At 34.6% G+C, this 23348-nt stretch overlaps 1 protein-coding gene across 1 annotated transcript; it reads right to left on the reverse strand.

Moving 5' to 3' along the window:
• Nucleotides 1–17020: 17020 nt before the first annotated feature.
• On the reverse strand, nucleotides 17021–23099 carry LOC123654615. Its single transcript, XM_045590513.1, has 5 exons — nucleotides 23078–23099; nucleotides 22055–22212; nucleotides 21713–21814; nucleotides 18966–19076; nucleotides 17021–17193 (listed from the first exon to the last, which is right to left on the reverse strand). The coding sequence occupies exons 1-5, from the start codon at nucleotides 23097–23099 to the stop codon at nucleotides 17086–17088; spliced, it is 501 nt and encodes a 166-aa protein (XP_045446469.1). The 3' UTR covers nucleotides 17021–17085.
• Between the last annotated feature and the right edge of the window lie 249 nt (nucleotides 23100–23348).

Here is a 23348-nt window from a genome sequence, read left to right on the forward strand (position 1 = left end):
CATCTAAGTAGGACTTGAACTCAAAATAATTAACAAAAATTCCTGTCGAGCATACAAATAGTCTCCATAAAAAACTAATAATAAGATAAAAAAAATTGATATAAAAGATACAGCACGCACACAATCCTCAATATTAGCTTTGCGGGCTGACATTAAGGGTAGACTTCGATTAAAGATTGTAAAGATAGGGTAAAACGCGATTTATTTTTATAAATTTTTTACATTTTACGAACAAACAACGGCAGGAGACAGAATGTTTGGTAAATTAGGTAAACATTTAATGTCTACGTTCTTTTTCAAATAACTAAGCAGCTTTAGATAACGATGTGAAACGAAATAAAACTGGATTGAATAGAAATTGGAAATATTCTCGATATAAAGCTTCAGAAATAACAAATTTTATGCGTGACTAGCGACTCGTGTTTCGTTTATATGTAATCAAACATATTATAAAAATCTAACAGGTCGCCGACTGTACTGACTGTGTGTAAGATATATGAGAAAAAATACTATCGGAACCTTTATCATGGCAAATAAAAACAATGATTATCAGAATTTTTGTCTGTTTGTCTGTGCGTTTGTGCACGCTAATCTCAGAAACCGCTTATCTGATTTAGATGTAGTTTTTACTAATATATCGTGGCAAGCTTAGCTTAACATTTAGTGTTTGTTTCATGTCAATCGGTTAATAAATAAAAAAGCTATGGCAATTTAAAGACTCACGTTGAACTTGTAAAGTCCCTATTCTACGCGGACGAAGTCGCGAGCACAGCTTCTTAACAATATAATTATATACTTCAAATTATTGGTCAATTAAAAATAATAAATATATCAACACATGATCATCGGTTCATAAATAAAAAAGTAATGCCAATTTAAATAATCATGTTGAACATGTAAAGTCAATATTCCGCGCGGACGAGAATAAAGAAGAGGAAATAGAGGACAATGAAGAAGAGGAAATAGAGGACAATAAAGAAGCGGAAATTCCTCAATTTTTGAGAAACTAAATAAGACTGCACTAGTGTTGTGTTGCTGCGGTAAGAATAGGGTCGGTCGAGAGGGGTCAGGAATAGGGCCAGTAACCCGCTGGCAAGGCTTTTGTTTTAATAAAAAAATGTACGAAACCAAACAAAATGAAAGTTAATCTAACAATAATTTAATTTTAAATAAGCCGACTCGATGAAATTTGTACCGCCATTTTATTTCTTTCTGTCATTTTTTAAAACATTTATTTATCTTTGCATATATTGTACATTTACAAAAAAAAAAAAAAAATAACGGTTAATAATTGTGTTTGCTCGCAAACGAAAAAAAAATCGACTTCAATTACATCGACGAGTAATACAACGTAGATCGACGCGTTATCAAAGATTACTCAAAAAGTAGTTATCAGATTTCGATAAAATTTATATGTGACCACATGATAAACATCAGCTTTTGATTAAATTAAAAATTATCAAAATCGGTATACCCAGTAAAAAGTTATTGCGGATTTTCGAGAGTTTCCCTCGATTTCTCCAGGATCCCATCATCAGATCCTGGTTTCCTTATCATGGTACTAAACTTGGGATATCTGCTTTCTAACAAAAAAAGAATTATCAAAATCGGTACATCCAGTAGAAAGTTATGTGGTATAATACAACGTAGGTCGACGAAAAAAGCGTCAAGTAAAAACGCATTATTAGATGTAGCTCGAAAAGTAGTTGTTAGATCTCAAATAAATTTAAATGGGACCAATTGGCACACACCACCTTTCGATTAAAAGAAAATTTGTCGAAATCGCTCCACCCAGTCAAAAGTTCTGATGTAACATACAAAAAAAAAAAAAAATACAGTCGAATTGAGAACCTCCTCCTTTTTTGGAAGTCGGTTAAAAAGTTCGGTCAGCTAGTAAATAAATGAATTCGATGTAACCGGCATCTCTCTCGGCAAACGCGTATATACCCGGATAATGTTATCTAACTACACGTTATGAATTTTAAATACAAAAACTGGAGCACTTTAGCTGTCATATCAATTACAATATGTAAATTATACGAGTATGGAGTTATTTAAATAGACAAAAAAGTATTCAGTAACATAAAGAAGCCATCAGAAACGTATTCTAGCCCATCTGTCACCGATGTCACTTAATGGAATACGGGGCGTGATATACTTTCAGACGTTCTTTGTCCAAAAAACCGTTACGTCACTTTTTCCACGATTTTACACTATTTTTGTGATTTGTTGATTTGTTCAAACTAACATCCCACTGATGTGCATAGGACTCTTTCTACATGTAGGGGAAAGGTCAAAGCTTTGAAGACCACGCTGTTCCACTGCGGGTTGGTAGATATATTTATTTTTATACTATGATTGTGATGTATAATATTTTTTATACTATTACAGTTTTAACTGAGGTAGAGCACAGCAGGAATTTCCTGCTCAAAATATGGAGCAGCCCGACTGGGGTAGTACCTCGACCTTACAGAAGATCACAGCAAAATAATACTGTTTTCAAGCAGTATTGTGTTCCTGTTGGTGAGTAAGGTGACCAGAGCTCCTGGGGGGATTGGGGATTGGGTCGGCAACGCGCTTGCGATGCTTCTGGTGTTGCAGGCGTCTATAAGCTACGGTAATCGCTTACCATTAGGTGAGCCGTACGCTTGTTTGCGGACCTATAGTGACATAAAAAAAAACAGTGTTTAACAAAAGTACGGTTCGCTTATCGTTAAGTTATTACTGAAGCTGATAATTGCATTGTCAGTAGTGTCATACATTGCCGATCCATCTTAACTAACTATCCTAACTAACTGACCAAATTTAGCGATTTTCTATTTTTTCTAAAGAATCTTAGTTTCAACAACCTTCTGATATTGGTCCGAGAAGCTGTCTTAACGCCGATCGTTGCAGGTTTGTTTTCCACTCGGGTCTAAATGTTATAAATGAGACATGATCGCTATCGTTATGATATGTATAATAGTAAAAATTTCCACTAAGCCCAAGTGGAGAAATATTGCAGAAGTAACCTTTTTATATGCAGATGTATTCTTAAAAATTGAGAAAATGAAGAAAAGGTTTAAAATATGGTTAGTGGCTTTTTGGCCAATGGACGGAAGGACCTGTAACGTTTGATATTCTACGCGGATCCGTTAAGGGACAAAAAGGAGGGACAGAAAAACGTCTGTTCTTGATGTCTACATTTTAATTGTTTTGCTAAATTGTAGAAAGATCATGTTGTTACAATTGTTTATGGTTTGTTTTTTTTATACGTACATGACGCGACTATTAAAAAGAACTTGAGTTGTCACTTGGTCTGACGGATGGTAAAATTAGCTTGGGTGCGATTAGCTTGACACATTCTGGATGCTCGCGAGAGATGGTCGCTTTCAAGCTAAAAAGTTGTTATACTTTAATATCTACTGGTCGCTCATTGTTCGAAATTCGACCATAATTAAGTTAAATTATAAGTTCGAACATTAAACAAAAGACACACACACGCATAAATATATACGCGTGTGTGTGTTAAATATATGATAAGTAGTGTGTGTAATGTTTCTTTTTATTAAAATTTTATTAAAAAATATCACTCTGCACTCCTTCTTTATTTAAACTATACGTGTGTGAAATTTCATACTGCTCCGTCCGCGCAATTTTCGTTAAAAGGGATACAAAACTTTTGCTTCACGTATTAATATATATATATATATATATGTAAACAAAGTGCGTGACACTTCATTTAAGTTATTAGTTTATTTTGTAATTGTTCTTTGATGGATATTTGATCTGCGAATTGGTTGCTATGGAGATGTTTTTTTCATATTAAAACGATTGTGAGAATTATATTGTAACTGTAAATATTTAAATAATACTTATTATAAAGAACTGGTAAAGCAATAGCTTTAAATGTTGTTTCTCTTTTCAGGTTAGTTTGTAAATAATTTAATAATAAATAATATTTTGTAAATTAGTTTATATGGTAAAATAAAAAACTTCTCTTTTCAGAGCAACACAATTATTTGTTTTACTGTTCATAATATACAAAAAGAAAATAAAATAAAACATTATAAAACAACATTTCTACAGCTTGTTACCAGAAAAGATGGAAAAATTAAAATTCGAATTCATAGTCAAAGCCAGTGAAGATACGAAAACAAATATTATTTGTGTAACTAGAATCACGGATTTAGATGGCCGGACTTTTGTGATCCCAGATAAGTTACAACCTGTAAAATTACATGATGGAATAGTACATACTCAAATATTTCAGAAAGTAAAGTCCACATTACAAAAACGGCATGAGAAACGACAGGTATGGATATCCATGAATCCGGAGATGAAAGCGGCTTATTGTGATGAAGATGGAAATAAACAATTTATGGGATACATACTGGAGGAACAAACAATACCACAAACTACAACAGGGTTTTCAGAAGAATGTCTAGCAAAAATCATAGAAAACTTCGCTGAAATGAAGAAAGATTTAGTAAAACCCTTTAATATGGGGAAAGTGGTAGAAAAATTTGTAATAGAAAAATTTAATAGCAAGATTACCAATGTGTCGCAGTGGATGACTACCTTTGAATCGGAATGTACCCGTATAGGAATAGAAGAAGATATCAAAAAAATTGAAATTTTTAGGTTACTTTTAGAAGATTCTTGTTTAGACTGGTATAGTTCCATGCTTATAAAGCATACAATAAATTCAGAATGGGCAATGTGGAAAAAGAAATTTTGTGAAACATATGCGGATAAAGGTTGGTCGCCGATCAGGTATGCAATGCTATTTAAATACAGAGAAGGCTCATTACTGGAGTATGCATTAAAGAAAGAGAGACTACTATTAGAAATAAATAAGTCCATAAATAAACTCACTATAATTGATCTGATTGCCACCGGATTACCGAACTTTATTGCAGATATGATTGATAGGAATAGTTTAAAGGAAACTGAAGACTTATTTAATAACTTAAGAAGCTTAGAGCATATGGTACAAAAAAAAGTATTTCATAAAAAAATAGAAACTTCGAAAAATAAAACTATAGAGAAAAATGTGAAGCCCTTGGTTAGCCCATGTAAAATTTGTGAAAAAGAGAATAAAGGTATACGTTACCATCCTGAATCCCTATGTTGGTTCAAAAATAAAAATAACGATAATCCAAAACAAGCTCAAATAAGGAGTGTTAACAATTCTGAATTAGAGGTAGAATTAAATGAAATCGATCAAAAAAACTAATAGTGCCGCCATTAATAAAAATTAAATTATTAATTAATGACACTGTAGAAACATTAGGAATATATGATTCAGGATCTAATGTGTCTTTAATTAATTCAAGGTTATTATCTTTGAAAAAAATAAATACTTATGATAAAAATGCAGGTTTAAAAACTATTAATGGCGTAAAAAAATCAATAGGAATGGTAAATCTAAAAATTAAAATTTTTGAAATAGAAAAACATGTTAATGTTTTTGTTATAGATGAAAACAACTTCGACTATGATTTTTTTGTTGGGTTAGACTGTATACAACAATATCATTTAACTCAAAATGAGAATTTATGTATAACTCAAAATGCTATCAGCAATAATAATAAAGACTACATAAAAGATAAAGAAAAGCAACCTAATAGCACTAAAGAAATTCCTGGCAGTTCAGGTAGTGCTATAGAGAATAAAGAAGGTAAATCTTATGAAAAAAAAGGTGTAAATATTACAAAAAAATATGAAAAAGAAACTATAAATAATGAGTATAAAATAAACTTTAATGAAAATATAATAGTCGATAATTTTGATATTTCATTAAATAATTTAGACAAAAAAAAAAAAAAAAAAAAAAAAAAAAAAAAGAAAAAAAAAAAAAATTTGACGTTCTACCAGATGAACTGAAGAAAAATACAACACATAATTGTCTTTTGCAAGACCGAAAAATTGCCTTAGAAAATAGTATAAAATCACACAATTATAATAAAAAAAGATTTGATAAAAACAGAAAACATCATGAACTAAAAGTAGGAGATTATGTATACGTTGAAAACGGAAACCAATTAAACCGAAAAAAACTTGATGAATTGAGAATAGGACCTTATGAAATTGTAGACAAAATATCCAATTCAATTTATAAAGTAGACACGGGTCACAAAAAGGCAGAATCAAACCTCTTCCATATTACAAAACTTATTCCAGTAGTAAAGTATGACACTAAAACTTTGTAATTTAGAAAAAAAAAAGGGGGGGGGGGAGATGTAAACAAAGTGCGTGACACTTCATTTAAGTTATTAGTTTATTTTGTAATTGTTCTTTGATGGATATTTGATCTGCGAATTGGTTGCTATGGAGATGTTTTTTTCATATTAAAACGATTGTGAGAATTATATTGTAACTGTAAATATTTAAATAATACTTATTATAAAGAACTGGTAAAGCAATAGCTTTAAATGTTGTTTCTCTTTTCAGGTTAGTTTGTAAATAATTTAATAATAAATAATATTTTGTAAATTAGTTTATATGGTAAAATAAAAAACTTCTCTTTTCAGAGCAACACAATTATTTGTTTTACTGTTCATAATATACAAAAAGAAAATAAAATAAAACATTATATATATATATATATATATATATATATATATGTAATATTGATAATTTTCTTCGTCGATCTGCGTTGTATTGATTTTTGTTTTAATCGAAATTTAATGCTTGCTTGTGGTCCGATTAATTTTAGATATCTGATAACTGCCTTTTGAGTAATCTTTGGTACGTATTTACTTGACTATTTTTATCGTCTACCTACGTTGTATTATTTGTCAGTGTAATCGAAGTCGGTTTTTTGCATTTGCGAGAAAACTGAATTATATCTCCGTTGAGTAAACAAAAGCGATAACTTGTATCTGAGAGCAATACTCCGGTGAACGTAAGAAATACCATTACCATCTTTACGCCGAAGAAGCCGTCTCATTCCATCTGTGTCTTGTTACTATATTTTACACTCGAGTAGTATCAGAGATAGAACCACTTGTCGATGGTCAAATGAAGTGGCTTTATAAATTCTCAGCTGAATTTACGAATCGATGATAACTTCACAATATTGTCATTAATTATTGTTTTTTTTTAATATTCTTTGTGAATTGACGATTCCAAAATGCTTCATAAACCTTTTTTTGATTTGATATATATACTTATTATAATCGTATAAATAAATAAATATTAATAAATCAATACAAATATTACACCGAGACTCAGGCGGAAATCGAACCCGCAACCCGCGGAACTGTCAAACTGCGCTGACGGGCTAGTCAAATAATTAACTCAATGAGTATTTTTACTAAGTAAAAAAAAAATGTTTCAAATACTTAATTCTAAAACTAATATTGTTTATAATAATATTTAATAAACTTTCTTATGTAACGTTTGAAAAAAAAGGTCAAAGTGGTGTGTTTTTTGTCCTAAATATCGCATAACGCTCACGCTACCCGACTGCCGAGTGCACTTACTGCCAAGGGTCGGCGGCTCTTGGAACTTTTTTTACTAAAACATGCTATTTTTTGCTTTTAACTTAAACTATGTAAGAAAAGCGTGTAATGTATAATTATAGGCTTCGATTAACTAAGTTATTAAAATGATAATATTGATTAAAGTTTGTAAATTAATATTACGTAATCAGAGTTTACTACATAAAAAACCATATAAGGCACATCCTGTCAGACTTGAGAGAGAGAAAGAAAGACGTTTTAATGTGAAACGTATCTTGCGAGAAAGTGATAACTATATTTTTAAATATGACGGTAATAATTTTAATCAGTAAACTGCAGTCGCGAGTCTGAGCTAACACACATTTTTAGCTAGGGAATAAACTTATTGGAATTAACTCTTTAAGAATCTATTTTCATATAAGACCCCCGGTATTAAAAAAGTATGAGGAATAAAAACTATTGAACGAATGACCTCGTTACGTTTCTCGTAGCGCCATCTATATATACGTTTTCTAATAACGGCATCCCTATTGTGTTCCGATAGATGGCGTTATTTGATTCGTTTGTTTACCATTCGATATGGTATTAATCTTTCTTTTAGACATGAGGAATTTTTTGCGTTTTTAGACAATCGATCTGAAGGAGTAAACTCCAGTCGTGCATTGGAGCTGACACACACATTTTTTTTTTTTTATTCAATTGGTTCAAATTTTAGGGCAAAATAAATTTAATGTGTGAAAAACTTAACGAAAAAATCAACACAAACAAAACTAAACTTAAAAGTGCTATTTAACTGTATTATATTAACGTTGAATCATTATCTAGCAACGAGAGGCACAATTATCATCGGGCGCTGAATAAAGTTTCAATTAAGATAATTAACAATGTCGCTGCAGGGGAAATGAGTTACGATTTACGTAATTGCTTATAAATAATGGTTTTGAAACTAAAATTTGATTTGTATTTTGAATTATTTTGTAATTATTAACAGGTATGCTTTTAACTGAGGTAGGGCACAGCAGGAATTTCCTGCTCAAAATATGGAGCAGCCCGACTGGGGTAGTACCTCGACCTTACAGAAGATCACAGCAAAATAATACTGTTTTCAAGCAGTATTGTGTTCCTGTTGGTGAGTTAGGTGACCAGAGCTCCTGGGGGATTGGGGATTGGGTCGGCAACGCGCTTGCGATGCTTCTGGTGTTGCAGGCGTCTATAAGCTACGGTAATCGCGTACCATCAGGTGAGCCGTACGCTTGTTTGCCGACCTAGTGACATAAAAAAAATATATATACCAATATGTTATGTATTTTTTTAAATTCATTCAAGTAGACATCGCAGTTTTTTTTAAATAGGTTCTTTATAACTCAAGTAAATACACATGAATATGACTCAAAAAGTTTTTATTAGATCCCAATTAAATTTAAATGGGACTACATGACGCGCACCACCTTCCAATTTAAAAAATCATCGAAAGCGGTTCACGCAGTCAAAAGTTCTGAGGTAACATACATAAAAAAATACAATCGAATTGACAACCTCCTCTTTTTTTGTAAGTCGGTTAAGAATACATACGACTGAAATAGCGGCGACAACCGGGTTTAGTCATTTTGGGTGTAATGTCTACAGATTATGAATCTGCGATATGTGATACACAAACACATCATAAAGAAAATTTATGGGTGCACTTAATTTTACTATAAAATCCTTGGCTTTAATCTACAGTTATTATAAAAGGAGGGCTGTGCTTAGAAACTCACAAACATCACACCTTCATAATAATAGACAATAGTATAATTAGAGTATGTTAAATTAAGGTTATTATTAAGGTTATTATTAAGGTTATATAATATATAAGCATTAATTAATTTTATTAGATGTCAAACTGTGGTTTTAATAAAATATAACCTGCGATTTCTAAGTTCAGTAGCTATCAATAAAATTAGGTTATTTTGCAAGTCAGTTCAATATTTCGTTATGTGACTTTTGAAGTTTCATTTTTATAATTTTTATTAAATTCGATCGTATATTATATATATATTCAGTATTATATATTCAGTAGCTATTATAAATTAATGATGGAAATCTGGAAGTGCCGCTAAATAACGAATAGGAAGATTTTATATTTTAGCATGTGAAAATTAGATGTTTTTTTGGACTGTACTAAAAATATAGTCTACTATATATATATATATATATATATATATTTATAAAACAGATTTTATAATACAAATTCTTATTTTTTAACTGACTTCATTAAAGGAGGACTTTACTAAATTCGACCGTATACATATCGATGCCTAACAGCCAAAAAGGGTTAAGCGACATTTTTTGAGAAACTGAGTTATATATATAGTTAGGTGTTACCGACCCCCCACCATCAAGACTCCATAGTTGGGTGTTACCGACCTCCCACCACACTCTGTATAAAGCGATAGCCGTTCTAGGAATGGTCTTTCTGCTTCTCGGCTCCGGTGGTGTTCGACGCGACTTGTGTAGTGTAATAGTGTTAGTTGGATCTAAATCGGCGTATTATTTGTAAGTACAATCTTGCATAACGATCTGGTGATTTATTTTGTTAATAATTAGATTCTAAGTGAGGGTATTTTTGTTAGCTATCTTTAATTTGATTTTAAATAAATAATTGTTAAGTTTTTGTTTTTTTTTAATACTTTCCACTCCTGAATACTAAATTCAGAAGTGGGATTTATACCTTTATTTTGCCCACATCATAAAGTAAATTTTGAAAAGTACCCACACTTATACAAATAAAACACCAGTTCATTTCTCTTTCATATCTCACAGATTTATTTGTTGCTATTTTTCGTATTTGTGATTTTATAATCGTTTTCGATATGTCTGATATCGGAGCAAGTTCGCGTGACAAGTCGCGTCGACACAAAGCCAATAGTAGACGAGATAGACGCACATCTCACTCTCGTTCGCATCCAATAGACAGTTCGGGCGAGCCTGGAACGCCTTGTTATCGATCAAATAGGTCTCCTGCTTGTTCGCCTCATGATGAAAATAGGCCGCGTTCTCGTTTACATTCAAAAAATAAGTCCGACGACCCTAAGTCACATTCTTATCGACGCGGTAGGTCCCGTACTCGTGCGCCTCGATACAATGTAGATAGATCCCCTTCTCGTTCGCCACCCAGGCGTCACTCGCGTGATAGATCTCGGTCACGTCGTTATTCTAGAGGCAATTCATCGCATAGGTACTATAGAGAAAGCGACAAACTGCAACACACTTTGAACTCGATTCTTTCTCGAATAACTACGCTCGAAAGCGATCATGATACAAATAAAGCGGCAGGAGTTAGGGATGGTACGCAAACGTTAACGCCAGTGCAGAATAATCTAACTGATTTAGCGTCCCATGAAAATTCGACTGATTTAAATGACCCGTTACTACCCTCAAATCCAAATGCAGTTTCCAGTGTCTACCTGCCTGATAGCATAGCAAATAACAGTACTACGAACGATAACAACCACTTATCGTTACCATGCGAATCAGGCGTAACTGATTCGACGCGTGCTCTTACGGAAGCAATTAAATCACTAGGCACCGTTAGGAACCAAAACTACTTTGTCTCGAATTTTGACCCTATGGTAAACGATATAGAGGTATGGTGTGAAGAAGTCGATAGGGCGATGCTAACGAACAACTGGGGAGATGCAGAGTGTTTGTCTCGGGTTTCAGTATGTCTTAAGGGTGATGCACGCACGTGGCTGAACGAATGGGTGACGCATGACAGGACCTGGACTAACTTTTGTCGGGAATTTAAGTCCTTGTGTCCGCGTAGGTTAGACTACGCAAACATTTTATATCAAACTATGCAAACAAACTCTGATAAGTATAGTTCATATGCCGAGTATGCTAGGAGAACCTTATTACGCCTTAAGATAGTTAAGGGGCTTAGTGACGAATTACGAGTACTGATTGTCATACGAGGTATTACAGACGTCCAGGTGAGGGCCGCAGCAACGAACGCTGGGTTAAATTGTGATAACCTGGTTAACTTTCTATCAATTTATGTCAAGCCCGCTCACACTAAGCATGATCAACGTAGTCATCATCCCAGAAAACCTCCTAATAATTATAATAAGGTGAAATGCTTTAAGTGTGGGCGGACAGGGCATAAAATTCAAGAGTGTAGGTCTACTAGTGGTAGTTCCGCGCCTAATCGGGCCCAAACGTCAGCGCATAATTCAATCACTAACGGCGCAAGTGTTGTATGCAACTTCTGTAAAAAACCGGGCCATTTAGAATCAGCTTGTTTCACAAAGGAAAGATCCAATTCTCGAAACACTCGGAACGTAAATCTATGCGAGAAACCCTCGTTAATTCGGCAACCTCGAGACTCTGACTTGACCACTGCAGTTGTACAGGGTATTCCTATTGATATCCTTATTGATAGCGGTGCTTTAAACATCTCACTAATTTCTAGTGACGTATTAAAACATTTTTCGTGTGAAAGAAAGACTACTCGTTGCACTCTGAAAGGCATAAGCGACAAGGTAGTCATATCTGATAGTTATGTAACGCTGACTATTGAGTTTGACGAGATTACAATCGAGGCTGACCTTGTTGTGGTTCCGGGTTCTTGTATGAGCTCCCCCATCGTAATAGGTACTGATATCCTTAATCGCGATGGTATAACTTACGTGAGGACAAAGGACAGACAGTACTTGACACGAACATTAGAGCGCTGTATACACTCGACAACATCTCAAAAATCAGAAGTAATTAAAACGCCCCTCCTGGGCGTTGATCGCGAGTTACTTTTGAGGATAATCACTGACTTTTCTGACTATTTGATTTCGGGTACCGCGTCAAGTATTGTCACTACTGGAACTATGCGTATCGAACTAACCGACAACACACCTGTTGCTTACCGTCCTTACCGATTGTCATATTCCGAAAAACTAAAAGTTAGAGAAATAATTAAAGATCTAAAGAGTAAAGGTATCATTCGCGATTCAAAATCACAGTATGCTAGCCCTATTATATTGGTTAAAAAGAAAGACGGAAGCGACAGGATGTGTGTCGATTATCGGGCCTTAAATAGACTCACGGTTAGAGATCGATACCCTTTACCACGTATTGACGATCAAATCGACAGGCTGGGTAACTTTAAGTACTTTACAAGTTTAGACATGGCCACCGGTTTCCATCAGATACCGGTCGATGAAGAGTCAATACATAAGACCGCTTTTGTGACGCCGGAAGGCCACTTCGAATACACTCGTATGCCATTTGGCCTTACAAATTCGCCGATAGTATACCAACGGATCATCAATAAAACTCTTTCAAAGCACATTGAGGTTGGCAATGTGCTTGTCTATGTTGATGACGTTTTATTGATGAGCAATTCTATTAATGATGGCTTAAAGTTACTTAAAGATGTCCTGATGACACTGACTGAAGCTGGGTTTTCTATAAATTTGGGAAAATGCTCTTTTTTATTTACCGAAATTGAATATCTGGGGCGAATTATAAGTCAGGGACAAGTTAAGCCGAGTCCCTCTAAAATAAAAGCACTTGTTCATTCTCCAATTCCCTCTAACGTTAGACAAGTTAGGCAATTTCTGGGTCTGGCCGGATATTTTAGGAGATATATCCCCAATTACTCGACAAGGGTTTCTCTTATATCAAATTTACTTAAAAAAGAGGTCCTTTTTCATTGGGGGTCTGACCAAGAAAGAGTTCGACAAGAAATTATTTCTATTTTAACAAGTTCTCCTGTCTTGTCAATTTTTGACCCTAATTTGGCTACTGAAGTGCACACGGATGCAAGTAGCATTGGTTACGGCGCTGTAATGATACAAAAAGATACCGACGGTAAGAAACATGTAGTGGGTTACTTTAGTAAGACAACTCAGGGCGCGGAAGCCAAGTATAATTCTTATCAGTTGGAGACATTAGCAGTCGTGAGAGCATTGGCACATTTTCGCCATTATTTAGTTGGTTTGCAATTTAAAGTTGTTACGGATTGCAATGCTCTTAGGGCCACTGAGAAGAAAAAAGACCTGCTTCCACGAGTCGCTAGATGGTGGGTCTATTTACAAGATTTTACTTTCACTATCGAGTATAGAAAAGGAAATCGTATGGCGCATGCCGACTATCTAAGCCGAAACCCCATCTCTGCCAATGTGCACCAAATCTCTAAACCCCGTAATTGGGCACAAATTGCCCAGTCGGCGGATCATGAGACCCAGACCTTAATTCAAAAATTACAGGATGGTGAATTAGACTCACAGAGATACATCCACAAAAATGACCTACTGTTCTATCGCTACACTCCCACGGGCGAAAAACCTCGACTCCTTTGCTTTGTCCCTAAGGGTTTTCGATTGAGTTTATTGAGGATCTTCCATGACGAACACGAGCATATTTCCCCCGAAAAGACCTTAGATTTGATATTAAAACATTTTTGGTTCCCTTCAATGCGCCAGTTTATTGCCAAATATATAAAACACTGTTTGGTGTGTGTATTCATGAAAAAAATCCCGAGAGCCCCCCACCAACCTATAACATCATGGGGGAAACCTGACATCCCGTTTCATACAATACACCTTGACGTCTTGGGTCCTTTACCAGAGTCAAACGGGTTTAAATTCATTTTGTTAATGATTGACTCTTTTACCAAATACTGCCTGTTGTACGCTATTTATAGACAAGATGCTGTCGAACTCACCCGTACGTTCACTAATGCCGTTTCTCTATTTGGTGTTCCAAAACTCCTTGTAACCGATCGCGGGAGGATGTTCGAATCTACCGATTTTGTCAGTCTTCTTTCTCAATTCGGTTGCGAAATTCATTACATCACGCCCGAAATGCATAACGCCAACGGGCAAGTCGAGAGATACGTGAGGACTGTCTTAAATATGATCCGAATAGAAGTTAACCATAAACACGCAAGTTGGTCGGAGCAATTATGGAAGCTTCAACTTATTCTCAACATAACCCGACAAAAGACTACGAGGACATCACCACTAATGTTGCTAGTTGGGACCGACGCTACTACACCCGTCATTAATTCCTTGATCCGTGACATATGTGTTGAGATGTCGCAAAATCGAGAAGGTTGGAGAGAACTCTGTCGAGCCAGGGCTAGTGAACACCTACAGCAAAACCAAACAAATCAGGATCTACAAGTAAACCGAAACCGCCAGCCACCACGTAGCTTCAACGAAAATGACTTAGTCTTTGTGATAAAGTATTCACAGAGTTCTGGGAAATTGGACCCCGGAATGAGAGGCCCATATCGAGTAATAAAGGCATTGCCTAGTGGACGATATCAGTTGAAGTTGTTAAGTGGGTCTTACGGGAAGACCACACAGGCAGCCGCCGAATATATGGTGCCTTGGCACGGAGAGTGGTGTCCAGAGTCGTGCGCCGCCTTATTTGAAGGTGAGTTTTTTGTTGCTAGCTAGTAGAATCTACGGGATACGCCTACTGTGAGACGCCTCTGTCCTGATAGATTGTAGTTTTTAGAACATGCCTACTGTGTGACGCCTCTGTTCTCTGGTACCGACTGGACATGCCTACTGTGAGACGCCTCTGTCCATGTATTTGTGTTATTCGGACATGCCTACTGTGAGACGCCTCTGTCCATGTATTTGTGTTATTCGGACATGCCTACTGTGAGACGCCTCTGTCCATGTATTTGTGCTATTCGGACATGCCTACTGTGAGACGCCTCTGTCGATCATAAAATCATAATAGACGGTAGGGACGCCTTCCGTCTGCTTAGTTTGTTCACAGGAAGTGAGATTCAGCTGATACGAATATGTCGAGTTTTGAACAAAAATGAAAACGCTGGTGGTAACGTATTGGGGTTTTATGAGAGCTCTCAAAGTACCTATTTGTAATTTCTCCTCGTAGATACATCGAATGCAAACTCTTGTTGCTTAAGTAAGGGCAACTTAATTAATGTGTAATGTTGTTTTCAGAGGAGGAAGAAGACATTTCAGAAATAGATCGGGAACCTTCATTGGTTTCTGAGAGGGTTCCACTCAGTGTCGAAGAGACTGACACTGATGGTGTCGACATGGAAGGTCCGTCGGTGCCAAGCGACGCCAACGCGGCTGGTCCATCTACAGCTCCAGACGTTCACCTGGGATGAAAATGGCGCGTCGAGGACGACGAATAGTCAGGAAGGCCGAGTTAGGTGTTACCGACCCCCCACCATCAAGACTCCATAGTTGGGTGTTACCGACCTCCCACCATCACTCTGTATAAAGCGATAGCCGTTCTAGGAATGGTCTTTCTGCTTCTCGGCTCCGGTGGTGTTCGACGCGACTTGTGTAGTGTAATAGTGTTAGTTGGATCTAAATCGGCGTATTATTTGTAAGTACAATCTTGCATAACGATCTGGTGATTTATTTTGTTAATAATTAGATTCTAAGTGAGGGTATTTTTGTTAGCTATCTTTAATTTGATTTTAAATAAATAATTGTTAAGTTTTTGTTTTTTTTTAATACTTTCCACTCCTGAATACTAAATATATAGTTAGAATCGAATACAACTATATATATAAACTCTATATATAACTCAGTTTCTCAAAAAATGTCGCTTAACCCTTTTTGGCTGTTAGGCATCGATATACATATATATATATATATATTTCTTTTATGTATTTTCGGGGTACCTTCGTCGTTTATGAACCGATTTTGATAATTCCTTTTTTGTTGGATAGGAGATATCTCAAGAGTGGTACCGTGATAAGAAAACTAGGATATAATGATGGAATCCCAGAGAAATCGAGGGGAACCCTCGAAAATCCTAGTGGCGACTAGTGCGTTTGTTAATTTTTTTCGTCTACTTACGTTGTGTTACTTGTCGATCTAATTAAAGTCGTTTTTTTTCAGTTTGCGAGTTACAATTATTAACTATGCGCTTTTAATTTGTTTTATGGGACTTTTTTTTAAATAGAGTAACGTATGCTAATGGACACCCAGTCCATGAAAAGTATCTAATACCAACGTAAATTGATTTGTTTTATTAAAATTATAATATTAATCGTTTAAAAAAAAAGCCAACTATATTGAATTCACTTTTCCAATGATACAAATCATTTTGAAATAAATTTTATTATTATTAAAACAGTCTTCAAAGTACCATAAATACTTAAAAAAATTATGTCATCACGAAACAGTTATAAATTCAGAAAGTAATGTTACGCTTCAGCCTGTTATATCCCACTACTGGGCATAGGCCTCTTTCCCCATGTATGCGCAATCCATCACGCTGCTTCAATGCGGGTTGGCGGATATATTCCCTACCATGAGTAACGATCGCTATCAGGTGTACATGATAAGTGGGGAACACCCAGACCACGTCAAACTAATGTATGGCCAATACAAATGTTTGTCATGTGCGGGGATCGAACCCGCAAACGCCAGCGCAACAGGCACAATCCATGGCTGTGACCGTTGCGCCAACGCGGCGTCCCAGAAAGTAAACTTCCATATAATTAAATATAACTTTTTTATACCTTATAATATTAGAAGAAATGAATTCGCTTTCAGTATAAATAAATATTGGACAGAATGTTAAAGAGTAGAACCAATGAGAATATTTATTGCATTTAATGAAACGGTATACTATTTTTACAAAATACTATCTGCATCTACGTTTTTAGGTTCTCAGCCATTTTAAGTAGTATTTCTCTCATAATATTTGCCAGGAGCGGGTAGTTTTGTCCGAGCAGAGGAGTCCGTAGTTGAGGAATACAGACCTGTAACGATGAGTTTGAAATTAATTTGTAACATTTCAACTTCGAATAACCGGAATACTAATTCAGTCATAGCATTGCCTCAGAAGTTCTTTCCTAGACCATCTTAAACTGCAGTCAACTTTAATAATTAATTATACCAATACTTGTTTCAGTGATAAATGCAAAAGTATGTCATTTCAATCCATAATTTATTTTTCTATACACTTCAGCTTATCGCAGTCCAATGCTGGACAAAGGCCTCCCCAAATTCGCCCCAAAAATCATGGTTTGCCACTATCCTCATCCAGACACCATCGGCAATCTTACGTAGATCGTCGGTTCAGCGAGTTTTTTTTTGTAGTGAATCTTCCATAAGCGCATGTGGGGTAAAATTTTTACGGATCAAACGCGTCACCGCGTCACGTTTCACGAATGTTTAAATTCCATACTACGTTGAATACACCGGTTCTCGTCCGATCACAGTAGTTAAGCAATGTCGGGCGCGGTCAGTACCTGGATGGGTGACCGCCTCACACTTCGTGACGTTGGCATTTTGTTTTTTTTTTCAAATTAGTTTTTATTTATTTATTTTAACATAAAAAATTATAGATTACAATATAAAACTCAATTTTTATTAGAATAGATACTTAGATTAAAGAGTATTAAAGAAATTCGAGATACGAAATGTAGACAGTCTATAATCTAATATAATTTAACAAATAATATCATGTTCTTGCGAGTAATTTATTCTTTCATACAAAAGAATGAAACATTACGACATATAAAATTATATTTATAAACTAGCTGTGCCCGCGTCTTCGTCCGCGTAGAATTTAACAAAAAAGTAGTAAGATTTTGATCAGTTCGCAGCTATAAAAGAAATAAATTTCCAAAAAAAGTAGCCTTAGTTAGTCTTTATTAGATCAGCTATCTGCCAGTGAAAGTCCCATCAAAATTGGTTCAACCGTTTCAGAGATTTGTCGGAACCAACAGACAGACAAACAAAATTGTAAAGTATGCTATTTTGGTATATGTACCGTGTAAATAACGGTTATTTTAATATTACAAATAGACACGAGCATTTTATTTATTTGTATAATATACAACATTCTCATCTCGACAAAACAGAGCCATCTAGCGTGTACTATAGAAACTACAAAGGATGTAAAATTAATATGGATAGTATTACATAGCAAGTTTAGAATAACTAGATGGCGCTGGAAAGGAAATTTAAAGCTTTAGTTTTTTTTCAATTAGTTTTTTTTAAATTATTTTTTTTTCAATTATTTTGCCAAAGAAGTTTCACTTCTGACATGTTTACTTTAAATAAATAAATAAATAAATAAATATCTACACAATACACACACGGTCGGTTGTTCCTAAAACACAAATTGTACGCACAAATTTTTTTTTCTATATTTTTTACCAATTACTTGTAGATAATTGCGATCAGAAAAATATTTGTTGAACTTCCAGACTATATAGCTAAATTTAGGTTTATATATCTAAATGTGGCCAAAAACATCTTGCGGCGACAGTTTTTCTTTTATGATTCTGAGACGCATATAGCGTCTATTTCTATTGAAGCTGCAATTCTAATTATGGGATAAAACTTTAATTATGCTTCTCAAATAAGTTTTTAAGCAGAAGAACGTTATTCAATATACTATTAGGACAAATTTTAATACTCCCATTTCCCAAGTAATAGTTCCAAGATGGTCATGTAATCAAGAGTACTTTCTTATAACTATATGTTCTATTATACAAGAATAATTAAGTTAGAAAAGCAATACCACTGCTAGTAGCACCACGAGGACGGGACAGATGAGGTTTATAACAAGTGCCAGAACAGCACGCACCAGCCACCACAATCCCACCACCACCAGGATACTGGCCATCATCACCTTTGACACAAGATTATGTAAGTTGCAAGCAAATTTAAAAGATGTCGTTGTACGTATTTAAATCGCGCTATCGTTTGGTTCTACGGATTTGATATATGCGTTTTCAAGTAAAATTGTTACACATAGTCAAATAGTCATTGTTAAATAAGACCTCGTCGTGCAACGGCGTAATTACTTTGTAAATTCCGTTTAACGGTGTAACTTTTTGGCGGGTTGTACTTGTAGACTTTGTACAGTAAAAAAAAAAAAACTCTGTTCGACTTTCACACAGATTATGTAAATTTAATTATTAGTTTACGACAGTTTCAAATTAAGCTTCCGCGGATTCGTCAAGAAAGTCAACAGTTACTCTTTTAATACCGTCAATCATTATAAAGTTAGACTTAGTATGTCGTGCATGAAATTCAGCGCCTACTAACATTGTCATATCGCCATTATCATCATCATTACAGCCTATACAGTCCACTGCTGGACATAGGCCTCCACAAGTTAACGCCAAAAATAACGTGAACTCATTCTCATATCATTTATGTTTTATTGCATCCTTATATATTATATTATATTTAGATAAATACTGGCTACGCTTCGGCATTAAAGAATATAGCCATCACATCTCTTTCCGCATGTGTCGTAAGAGGCGACTAAGGAATAACACAGTTCCACTACCACCTTCGAATTTAAAAACCGACTGATGACGCGATAACCATCCAACTGCTGGCTTTGAAATACACAGGTCTAAGACGGACAGCAGAGTCTTCGATGCGACAAAGCCAGCCCCGCGGTCACCAACCCGCCTGCCCAGCGTGCTGACTATGGGCAAAACACACGAGTACACGCCATTTTTGGCTCGAATTTGTGGCCTATGTTCGGCAGTGGACTGTGATAGGGTGAACTGGTGATGAAGTGATGATTTAAATGCTATTAAAGAACAGATTTAACTACATACATATAAAACACTTATGATATCAACTGTCGAAGAATTATTTAAGTAATGAATGTCTTCTGATGATACTTATACTAATTATATGTAGCTTATTTTATTGTTTGCAATGCTTAAGGTTTTTACCTAATGATGAATATAAAACCACAGTGATATATATGTGCAATCAATTATGGGATGGGACTAGATTTATTCAGTTATCAGTTAGAGTACGCATTTGCAAGTAAAATCATCATTAATAAATGGATCCTACTTCTAATTTTTCTTAGTAGTTGCCTTAGTTTTTTCTTTAGTAAATTTTACTAACAGCTTTTATTACTTTTCAATTGTTTTTATTCTATTTATTGCAAGGTATAAATGTTGAATTCAATTTCTTTGTTGTTATTTTCACGTTTTAATCGTAGATCTTTTCTATTCAATTAAATAGCGCTGTATACTTTTTAAGTTAGAAGCTCACGATAAATTGTTTATTGTTTTTGGATTTTATATTGTTAATACAGAATAAGTCGTTGGTGTTTGTATAAAATAAACAAATAAATTGCCCAAATGTATATGCACGCATCACGTCCAAAAGATTACAGCAAATTCGATGACATATTTTTTTACAGTTCGTCAATGTCCGTAACTTTGTACAGAAGAAAAAAATCAGCGAGTGCACGAAACAAAAGTATGGCGGTCGTTTCGCCGGGTCAAGTTGTATATATATGGCTTGATTTATCTTCCCGGGTTCTTTTCTACTCCATTTCTTCAGGATAGTTTTAAAGCCACCAGATGCATTCAGTCTCAATACAAATAACCGTACAATACAAACTGTAATTTGTCTCGAAGTACTTTCTAACTCCGAGACTGGAGCTCAACTGTCGTGGTCTGGAACCGAGCCAAGGAAGACCTTTCGAAACTTATATTTTGCACTCACATATTTTACGCAGCAAGTAATATTATTTTTCTATTGTCGAATGCAATTCAGAATATGTTCCATAGCTAGATTTCTGAAGAGATTGTTTAGTGTTGCGTTCTTTATCTGATTTTTTTTAATTAAGTGATATATACACAGGCTTATTATGCCCGTGCTTTTGTTATTCCATATATTATTATTATTATTTTTTAACATGCATCGGTACTTCACCGCAACTTTAGAATCTAGAAGCCTTAATAACTAGTCTTAAAATTTCAATTTTCTACTTATATTTCTTTATTTGAATTTAAAAGCTCATACTATTAAAACTATTCATTATCCTATATTAAACCACTCGGTCATACTATTTAAACCCCATGGTTTTATCCTTGTGGACAAGTATTGTTTCAGTGAGTGAGTTACTGAAAGATGTATGTTGTATCAGCACTGACGGTAGATGTGAATACTTACTGCTAAAGTCATAATTAAAGTTCCATCATGATTGTATTGAAATTTCCGTATTACTGCAGCAGAAAAAAAAAATGGTACGTACATTAATTGCACGTACAAGTTTTTTATTGAACTTTTAATGCAAATTGACAGTTATTGCGTTACTACGTATTTTACGAAGCGTATGTGAGTTAATTAATTTTATTTTCTACCATTGTTTTGTATTTTTAATTTTGTTAAATTTCTCATGGATGTGAGTTTGCTTTGTTGATTCTTTATAAAAATAAAGTTCTTTCACAATTCAATCACAATTTTAAAGCTACTTACTACTTATATGATGTGATAATATACCTGTGCTTCTTCATGATTTTGAAGCCAAGCTTTGAACACCGTTACAGCGTTCTTGGTGGCGCTGTCGCGTGTGTCCAAACAAGTGCTTCGTGACATGGTGAACTAATACAAAAATAAAAAAATAAAAAATAATGTTTTATTTATATCTGAAAAATAAAATTAACAATTCATATATTACAAGTTACAAGTAATATGATGAAATGAAATTTAGTATGATTGATTAAACGACTTCTAGGGATAAAGTAGACCTTTATATTGTACTTATTTTTCATGTTTTTCATAGTATAAAATATTGTTTGTTAAACAAATTAAAGTAATTTGAAATAACTAAAAATGTCTTACTGTATGCCCAAGTATAGTCTTCTGCCACTGACAGCCTTCCGTGTACATATTTTCAGCAATTCCGTCTATCAAGCTCGTTGCTAATAGTACAGAAATTACCAAACTCTTTTTTACCAAACGTTTGTCTGTGATATTAGAAAAAGTTATATTTTTAATACCTTATCGGTTAGTATACATACATATAAAGGATCGTGGCGGTAATGCTTTAGATTAAGAACCGTCGAATTATCTAAGCTCAAAATTTGACCGTTTATCGGCATAATTTCGTTAAAAAAAAATTATAACCCTAAGTTATACTACTAGCTAACTTATACTAACCTATCTAACTACCAAATTAGACTGTTTATCGACATAATTTGGTTACAAAAAAAAATAGCCCTATCTAAATTCAAAATGCGGTTCTTAATCTAAAGCCTAGCCTGTCGTAGCTCATGCTAGGGAAATTATACACCAAAAATAATAGAGCAGCGTGGCTGACGTTATGTTGCAAGGTGAGGTCGACCTGGTCCATCACTGAGATGTTTACAGGACGAACTAAACTAAATTCAATCAGCCCGTTACGTCCCACGCTAGGAAAGGAAACACGCTAGGAACTCTTTCATTACTTACAGGCTGATTCAGATAATTTAAGTTCATTGTACTTTCAGCAAAAAGTATGCACACTAAAAAGTTTTTGAAGTTATACTTGTGATAGGGAAAAATGATGTGAGTAAATTTTTATTTTGCGCGCAAACACCACCACCAAAAACGATACCCTGAAGTTAGCTAGTCAACGCAGAAGCTAGCAACGTGAAGTCAGCTAGCCAATGAAGTATAACTTTTCACGTGCGTACATAACAAACTTTTTTATTCAAAATTTTAGGAGTTTTTAAAGTTTAAAGTATTTTTTTAAACAAGTTAATAAAAAAAGCTTTACTTGTACCCAATAACTGAGTGCCAATTATAGATTTATTCAAAAAACTCGATGGTATTAAGATCAAAAATATTTGTCCCAAAGATAAAATTAATCGAACAATAACTGACCAACTTTCGAAGCGTTGAACATTGCTGAGTGAATACATCACCCATTTTCTGGAACATTGAACGAACATCAAAGAACAGACGATTTTTATCAGCTATTATTTTTATGTACACAATTGATTTTGAACATCACACGAGTGTTATGACGTTTGTGACAATTTTGTTTGAATCTATCCAGCCATGCTGTGCGGAGGTTTCGTATGAAATAGTTTGTCAACTGGACTGTGATATTAAAGAGGGCTATTTATTTTTACTCTTCGATTTTTGTATCATA

This window comes from Melitaea cinxia, chromosome 1 (assembly GCF_905220565.1).
Source record: "Melitaea cinxia chromosome 1, ilMelCinx1.1, whole genome shotgun sequence".
NCBI classification, from domain to species: domain Eukaryota; kingdom Metazoa; phylum Arthropoda; class Insecta; order Lepidoptera; family Nymphalidae; genus Melitaea; species Melitaea cinxia.

Excerpts from the sequence above, each read along its gene's own strand:
- LOC123654615 (XM_045590513.1), bottom strand. The coding sequence starts at position 23,099 with ATGTTCAACGCTTCGAAAGTTG. Across the intron at positions 21,815-22,054 it reads AGACTATACTTGGGCATACA|TTCACCATGTCACGAAGCAC; the intron begins GTAAGACATTTT and ends TTTTTGTATTAG. Across the intron at positions 19,077-21,712 it reads AAAATCATGAAGAAGCACAG|GTGATGATGGCCAGTATCCT; the intron begins GTATATTATCAC and ends CTTGTGTCAAAG.